This window comes from Populus euphratica, unplaced genomic scaffold (genome assembly GCF_000495115.2).
Source record: "Populus euphratica unplaced genomic scaffold, PopEup_1.0 scaffold85.1, whole genome shotgun sequence".
In the NCBI taxonomy this organism is placed as follows: domain Eukaryota; kingdom Viridiplantae; phylum Streptophyta; class Magnoliopsida; order Malpighiales; family Salicaceae; genus Populus; species Populus euphratica.
This window is the reverse complement of record NW_011499898.1, coordinates 323746-332232: the sequence shown is the minus strand read 5'-3', so window position 1 is coordinate 332232 and position 8487 is coordinate 323746. Positions and strand designations below refer to the sequence as shown.

Here is an 8487-nt window from a genome sequence, read left to right as displayed (position 1 = left end):
CATTTTCAAATCCATGGCTACTTCAATTTCTAGCCAATGTAGGCAGAAGAAAACCCTCAAAAACAATTCAGCATTGAGAAGATCAAGGATTGCAAGACGATTAATAATCATATTCAACTTGTCAAATAAGAGAAACATCAAGCAATCAATTCAAATAACAAAAGGGCATGAAGCAATGCAAGCAACAAAACCATGTGATAAGCAAAATCCAAATAGGTGGTTCAACGGTATACCCAATCGCTTGAATTTTTAAGGGAAAAGAAGACAATTCAAAATCTCAAAAATCCTAAACTAGGCAGTAAGCACAACAGCTCCACCAGCCTCTTTAATTTTCTTCTCAGCAATCTTCGAGATAAGCTTGGCCTTGACAACAATCGGTTGCATCTCAGGTAAAACCCCCTTCCCAAGAAGCTTGAAGTAACCGAACTGACTCACATCGATCATCGGCACAGTATCCTTGGTTGCCTTGTCTTTAACATCCTGTGGGACCATGGACCATAGCTTGTCGATGTTCACGATCGGACAGTAGAACTTGTTGCGGAGCTTGTGGAAGTAACGCATACCGACTTTACCAAAGTAACCGGGATGGTACTTGTCGAAGAGAATCCGGTGGTGATGCATACCTCCCGCATTACCACGACCTCCTGGGTGCTTCCTGTGCTTGCCGATGCGTCCATGCCCAGCACTGACGTGCCCTCTCTTCTTCCGGTTCTTCTTGAAGCTTTGGCCGGGGGGGGGGGGGGTAGAGATCTGTTGTTTTGGGTTTGAACGGCGGCGGTAGATCAGAGCGAGCGCTTAGGGTTTGGGAGACGTGTATATATGCGACAGAAAATGAAGGGGAATTTTCGGTTGACGGTTTTGCCCTCTAGTTTTGGAACGTGGTCGCGGCAGTTAAAGGTGGGTTTCGGTAAATAGGCTTCCCGCTCTTGGGTTCCTTCAGCTTCCTCTCTTTGTTTCTTTTTTTTTTCCTCATTTTCTACTCATGGTCACCCATTCGTTATTGAAAAATTGTAATTTTTTTTAAAGCGCATTATTATATATATTTTAAATTTTTTAATAATTTAATTCAAGTAAATGATTAAGAATTGTAGCTTTTTTAATTAAAACATGTTGTACAATTATCATGATAACAATAGGGCGACTTGGCGCATATGTATTTATGAATGAATAACATTATTAAAAAAAATTAGTCATTTTAAATTCATAATGGAACATTGTAGGTTTTGAAAACTCTAAAACTAATCTCAAGTGCTCAATCTCGTACATGTTTATGTACATTAAGTCATGATCCCAGTGATACTTAGGTTTATAAAACATACTTGTATGTTTCGAATTAAAAAAATAAGCTGCACTTATAATATATATATATATATATTTAATATATTTAATAATATGGTATATGATATTTTTGCAAGAATTATTTTCAATTGAAAATGATTTAAATGATATCTTGTTTTATTTATTTATTTATTATATTAATATATTAAAACCATAAAAAACTAAAAATTTAAATTTAATAAAGCCGAGCCTTGAAAAAACATATTTAAAGCCGAGCTATCCTACACTTGTCAAACTTTTGCTGGGGTTGTTGGGCTCCACTACAAAAGTACAAAGTGGACGGAATAAAGGTTAAAGAATAGAGAAAAGGTAGTGGATTGGTCCGGGCCCATATATCTCAAGCCCAACAGAAAAGAAGAGGGGAGAAAATCAACGGCCCAACGGGAGCTTGAAGGAGAAGGAATACCCAACGGACGTCAACGCCACCTTTCATTATCGTGGCGTCACCCTGTCACCTTTTTGTTAAATTTATTTTTTTAATGTTTTTATATTGTCTAAATATTTTTAAAAAATAAAATTAAATATTTTAATGTATTTTTAAATAAAAAATACTTAAAAAAAAAACATCTATCCTATTTTAAACTACACACGTAGCGTAGATAAAAGATGACCCATAAAATAAATATAAATATAAATAGGCAACCTCGTTACTACTTTCTATAAAAGGTTTGCAATCCTGTCCTCTTCTGACCATGCAGGTACGACACCATCTTTTTCCATCTATTCGTGATAAAAAATAATAGTTAGATTGTGAGTTAACTTTTTTATAAAAAATATAAAAAGATTATGATTTGAAAATATTAGATTTTTTTTAAAGTTGTATTTAAAAATTTTGGTTTAATTATAATATTTGAATCAAGAATAATATTTATAATATTAATAAAAAAATTAATAAAAAAACTAATAAAAAAAATAATCTAAAATTAACACTTTAAATTAAATTAACTTAATAAATCTAAGATTTACATCATTAAAATTTAATAATTATATAAAAATATTGACGAGGTAATCCATCAAACTTGTGGGATACGTGCAATGAAAATATGATAATTAAATAGAAAAAAATTTAACATTAACAAATTAAATTAAACAAAAAATTTAATTAAAAAAATAAAATTTATAAGTTAACCAGTTAAACTTGAGATCCGTATCATAAAAATATGATAACTAAATAAAAAATTAATATTAATAAACTAAATTAAACAAAAAAAATATTAAAAGAAAAAAACACAAATGAAAAAGCAAAAAAACAAAAACCTATAAAAATATATAAAAAAAAGAAAAAAATTAATGAAAAAAATTAAAAACAAAAAAGAAGAAGAAAACAGCTATATGTTATTATTATTATATTATTATTATTATAATATATAATTCCAACAAAAATAAAGTTATGGGAAAGCCACAGTATTTTTTCTATATATTTTAAAGTATTATTAATATATATAAATACGAAGAACGCCAAGCGCAAAAAGAACATCTTCATATCTCCGTCTTCTAATTCAATCAGGTTACAATGTACTATTAATTTTAATTTCTGATTCTTATAAAATTTTAACTTTATAAGAAACTGAATCTCTATAAATCTGGCTTGATGGGTCGCAATGAAAAGATCAGTTTTTGTTTTAAATAATATACCGTTTTAAGTTGTTTTTTTATTTTAAAAAAATCAAAACCCATAAATTACTCCAATAAAAATATAAAAAAAACTCATAAATTACTCCAAAAGAATAAAAGACTCGTTACATGGAAAAAGTTGAACTGCTCTTCGTTTTGTTGTTGTTGGCATTCAAACCGTGTCCAGGAAGCGAAACCCTCGCTTGTCTCTCTTTCCGGCAATAATATTGTTAAAACCCCAGGTCGAGCGAATTAAAGACCCAAAAATGGACGCTTACCAACAGCAACAGCAGCATCACGGATACATGAGACCCCCACCACCACCGCAACAGCAACAACAGCAAGTGCCGCCGCCGCCTGCGGATCCTTACCACTACTACCACCAGTACCAGCAAAGACCACCGCTCCCTCAACAACCACAAGGAGGCACTTCATGGTACTCCAACCCTTTCCAATACAATCCACCACCACCACCACACTCCGTGTCTCCTCCACTTCCCCAGCAGTGGCCTCCTCCCCCTCCTCCCCCCTCTTCTTCATATCCTTATCCCACGCACCTTCCCCCTCAAAGCCACCACTTCCCTCCTCCTCGCACCCACGTGCCTCCGCCAACACAACCTCACTCTCAGGTGAATCGCCCGATGCTTAATCTTAAATCTCTGCACTTTGTGAAGCTAGGTTTTTTTTTGCTGCCTATAATTAGGGCATTAACTTGGCCATTTTTAGAGAGATTATGCTGTTTTATGTGATGTTTTAGAAGAATAAATTAACTGGTAACGAATTGCTTGTTTAATTTATTTTTGTTTGTTTTCAGGAATGGGGGAATCCTAATTGGGAGCAGCACCAGCACCAAGCTTGGGAATATCCATCAGGTAACTACCCTTACATCCAAATGCAATTCCTGACATCCTTTCCCTTTTATTGCCCTAGTTTGGATGGTGTAGCTTGAATTTTTGTTATCAGCATTGTGGATAGAACAAAAAAAAAACAAAAAACTATAGACTACCAGTATGAACCTTTCCTCCTCGTCAGCCTTACGAGGAGTTTTTTTTTTTTCTTTTCAAATTATTTTTGGGGTTAACTTTGTAATAATATAATAGCAGCAGGACGTAACCATGTGGAGGATTGGGCTGCTAAGGCCAGAGCATGGGCAGCTACCAAAAACGGTGCATCGGAGGATCAACATCCTCAGTCTCAATTTACAACAGTTGGCAGATCAGAAGAACAAAGTTGGTACTATGATCAGAATCCACAAACTCTTGATACTCACTATCAAGGTGTTCAGCAGCAGCCATTTCCTGCGACAACTTATCAACAGTTTCCAGTTTCAGCCGCTCCACACCAGCTGCCAGTAGCTTATCCACAGGAGAATGCATCTTTCAACATGGGGCAACCTTCACATGTTTCTGATAGGCCTCAACCTTACCCTGGTGGAGCTGCAACTTCAAATGCAAGTCCATCTGTTCATCAGCAGGAGGTACCTTCTAGTTATTCTTCTGTTACAGGTAATAATTAATTTAGCATACTGTACTTGCTTGTGGAGGTTGTGCTCAAAACTGCTCCTATGGGACACTGTTTTTAACACTTTCTCATCCTTTTCACCCCTTATGAAATAGGCATGCAACACAAAGTGGCTTTGAGAGATGTATTGCCTTTTTGATGAATAACGTTTAAGGAAAATTTGTTCTTAGTTCCTGCTGTAAAAAAAGGGGGGGGGGGATAAAGCGCCATCATCTCCTATTGGAGTTACAAGTACTTGGGAAAATGAAGTCCGCTGTTCTCACCATGATCTTTAATATCTAAAGCTACATAAAAATCTAGAGAATTCATGCAGTGAATTGAATTTTGTACACATAATATTTAGGAGCAAGTTTATTGATGGCCAAGTTAAACTTCAATTTCTCCCAAGAGTTTATACATTACCGTTTGTTTTTATTCTTCTGTTTGACTACTCAATTGTATGGCAGGTAAAGAAGAGACTGGAGATCCAAAGGAGCAGCTTTACAGATCATTGCCTTTGCCCATTTCCTCTGCTCAAGAAGGACAGCATCATCTGCCGCCGTCATTGCCTGCCATTGGTAGATCAGTTTTGACTGAGCAGCCCTTTGCGTATAGCAATCAGGCAGCTAATCCCACAGCTGATCTCAGTAATCAGCCTTTGGAGTTTGCACCTGATTTCAATTGTGATCATGATCCTCATGCACAATCAAGTTATGCTGCACATCATGATTCAGTAGGAACTGTGAAAGGCATTGGCTCTGCTGCACTCATGCCTTCAATTAGTTCCTGGACCCCTGCTGTTACAACTGGTCTAGGTTATCCTCCAGCTCTTCCACCAGGGCCTCAGGTTTTTTTGGCTTTCTGAATATTGCAAACATCTCTTCTATTTAAGAGGTCTTACACTGATGTTTTAATAGCTACTATGTTTATTCTGAAGGATCCTAGCATAGTGCCTTCTTCTGTTTCTGGGCATGCTGCGCCGCCATTTGGAAATTTTCCTGGAACAAGTTTTCAGCCCCCAATTTCACCTGCTGGTGTGCCATATGGTCTCGGTGCTGGAAATGCACTTCATCCTACTGGAGGCTTCACAGATGCTTATGGGGTTTCCAACATTTCTGAACGCCCCAAAAAGGTGGGTACACTCTTAGACTGGTTTGCATTTAACTAAAATGATTATTATTGAGCTGTGGAAAATTTTCCAGGCTTCTGTGCCCAATTGGCTCAAAGAGGAAATAATTAAGAATGCTTCTGTCATGACGAGGTCCTCTCTTGAACATCCTAGAGAGGAAATAGAATCCATGGATGTAGAAGGTGTTGATAAATCATTTGAAAAGGGTAATCAAGCAGGTAGCAAAAGCATTGGTTCCCCAAGGTCGACTGAAGAAGAGGATGATGATGAGGTTCAATCGCTTAATCTTTCATTGTTTAATGTACTTTTGGTGTTTCTCTCCCTTGATAAAAGATTTTTTTTTCCTTGCTAGATATGTTTCTTGATAATTTCAATGAGTTTTCTTTTCATGCAATGATCTGCATTTGATTTTGGACAATGAACATCCTTTTCCCTGTATTCTTTGTCTTTCTGTTTTGGCTCTTTGCAGGATTATGTTGAAGCAGCTAGAACTGCTGCTATTAACCAGGAAATCAAACGTATCCTAACTGAAGTTCTTTTGAAGGTTACAGCTGCATAAATTCTATTGTTTTTGAATTATCTTCTTTCTCTGGTAGTTGTAACCTCCATGTTTTGATTAGGTTACTGATGAGCTGTTTGATGAAATTGCGACTAAAGTTCTTGAAGAAGATGACATGATAATTGAAGGTAATCATGCCATAACATCTGAGTCATTGTCCATGCCTATACAGCTTTCTTTAACTACATATGTATGTTAACTTTATTCTGCTCTTTAAAATCTTTTCTATATGGCCCTTTTCGGCTTTGCAGTTGAGCACCAACCGGTTACTTCAAATCTTAAGGTACCATCACCGTCACACCCAGCTATCTCAACTCCAAAGGCTTCTGCAAAGGTTCTAGTTCCTGTTAGAACCAAGGAATCTGAGAATGAAGATGTCAATGAAAAATCCAGTTCCAGTTCTCATGGAAATGTTTTGGGTCTTGTTAACTATGCCTCTGATGAAGATGATGAAACCGAGAGTTCCAGCATATCAAATTCAAGGAAAAATCCTGTGCCTCAGCTGTTTGCCATTCCAGAGAGTGCTGAAGATATGAATGATGCAGCTGAAAATGGCAATTCACAAGTAGAACTCGGAAAGAACTCTGGAGTTAAAAATATAGAGATTGATCTGAGCAAAACAAATTCAGTTCGTTCTGATAATAAAATCAATGGTGCTTTTAGTGAGTTGAGTGAGCATGCACATTCCAAGGTTGTTTCTGGAGTTAGAAATGTTGAGATTAGTGTTGATGTTGAAAAAATACCAGAAAGCAATAACAAGGCTGTGCCCAAAGCTACAATTGAAGAAAATGCAAAAATTGAATCTGAACAAATTGGTGAGAGTGTCAATGTGGAAAAACCAGTGGTGGATTATTCTCAGGCTAGGGATACCAGGGTGAGACCAGATGAAGACAGTCGACATGAAAGTAGAAGTAGTGGGAGTATGGCAGATGAGAAGAGGGATGATGGTCATAGGAGACATGATGCTAAGCATTCGAGCAAGGAAAAAACAGGTGATCTGAATGGTTCAAAAGAGAGAAAGAGAGAAAGAAAAGACAAGACAGGAGAGAGCGCAAAGGAATCAGAATCAAGAAGAAGGTCTTCTCATCCTGAAGTTAAGAGGAATCAGAATCAAGAAGAAGGTCTTCTCGCCCTGAAGTTGAGGAGAGGAAAGATGCAGAAAAACTGCACAGATCTAGTGTCAAAGAAGATGCCACCAGAAAGAGAGATCGCTCAAAGGAAAAGGAGGAAGATAGAGCAAGACATAAACCTACCAGTGACTCAAGCAAGCACAAGAGAACACGTTCCTCTTCAATCAGCAGTAGGGGTAGAAACAGCAAGGACAATGATTCAAGTGATGAAGCATCAGATGATTCTAAGAGGTTCACCTCTGAGATTCTGCATGTCCCTTTTTTTCTGGATTTGCAGTGTGGATGCTTATATCCTGTTGTGTACTGCAGGAAACATTCCAGGAAACGACGCTCTTCACCATCACCTGTCAGATCTAGAAGAAGGTACTCATATATCAGGATTTCATTTTTCTTATCATATCTCCTATGTTTATACTTCTCTCTACCTGTTTTAATATTCAAATTATTCTGTGCTACTGTTGTGAAACAATAATGTGTCCATCTTCATTTAACGAACATGGAACACAAGTAAATAACAGTTTAAATTAATTCTAGTATTCTTGTTTGAACCCAGGTTTTTCTTTGTATAAATGCTTAGAGGATTCTTTGATCTTTTCTTGTCAGTAATTCAAATTTAGTATGGTTTTTGGTAATGATTTTTCTCATGGACAATTATTGAATGCAGTTTCTTGTGATATTTTTCAAGTCTGCTTTCCTTAATGCATGGACTGATAAAGTAACCTAGCCAGCTTACTCTTTTAATGGAAGTGAGCAAATCAGTTGAAATTGCTTGCATTTTTTAAGAAGAATTAGGAGTTCTTTTATCAATAGAAGAAAGGAAAGAAAAATAAGAGTTGTGGGGTGGAAAGCAGCTGCAATCTTACCATTTTTATACTTTTAGATGTTGGTGTAGACATCTGTGAGAGAAATACTTGTGCCTGTGTCATTATCAAGTACACTTCCATGTTCCAGATAAATTTTTATGGTGCATGTTCCATAATCAAGTAGATATGTCTTGACTTATTGATAGCACATGGAACCAAAATTCAGTGCAATGTTCAAGAGATAGAGCTACAGGACAAGATTATAGGCACTTTTTTGTCCTCAATTTTTAGTGTCTATGAGTTTCAATCTCACTGTTGGCTCGCTGTCATGTATGACACATTATATGATTTAATTATTGCATATTGCATTTCTGTCTTCAGCGAACATGTTCATTGTATGCGATCAATCATCGC

The 8487-nt window shown here is 36.4% G+C and overlaps 2 protein-coding genes across 5 annotated transcripts in view; one reads left to right on the top strand and one right to left on the bottom strand.

The window, feature by feature from the left end:
* Positions 1–87: 87 nt before the first annotated feature.
* LOC105132340 (60S ribosomal protein L27a-3-like) lies at positions 88–835 on the bottom strand. Its single transcript, XM_011035789.1, has one exon. The coding sequence runs from the start codon at positions 619–621 to the stop codon at positions 292–294; it is 330 nt and encodes a 109-aa protein (XP_011034091.1). The 5' UTR covers positions 622–835; the 3' UTR covers positions 88–291.
* Positions 836–3075: 2240 nt separating this feature from the next.
* LOC105132335 (transcription elongation regulator 1-like) overlaps positions 3076–8487 on the top strand; it is a 6901-nt gene continuing 1489 nt past the window's right edge. For 2 of the 4 annotated variants that reach the window (XM_011035779.1, XM_011035775.1), the window contains exons 1-11: positions 3076–3581; positions 3767–3824; positions 4053–4457; positions 4920–5299; positions 5390–5584; positions 5655–5852; positions 6051–6125; positions 6202–6268; positions 6392–7239; positions 7281–7501; positions 7580–7633. In XM_011035779.1, the coding sequence (XP_011034081.1) occupies positions 3219–3581; positions 3767–3824; positions 4053–4457; positions 4920–5299; positions 5390–5584; positions 5655–5852; positions 6051–6125; positions 6202–6268; positions 6392–7239; positions 7281–7501; positions 7580–7633 (2864 nt within the window). In that variant the 5' untranslated portion in view covers positions 3076–3218. The remainder of the gene's footprint in view (positions 3582–3766; positions 3825–4052; positions 4458–4919; positions 5300–5389; positions 5585–5654; positions 5853–6050; positions 6126–6201; positions 6269–6391; positions 7240–7280; positions 7502–7579; positions 7634–8487) is intronic. The other 2 variants (XM_011035777.1, XM_011035776.1) reach the window with 2 other exon arrangements.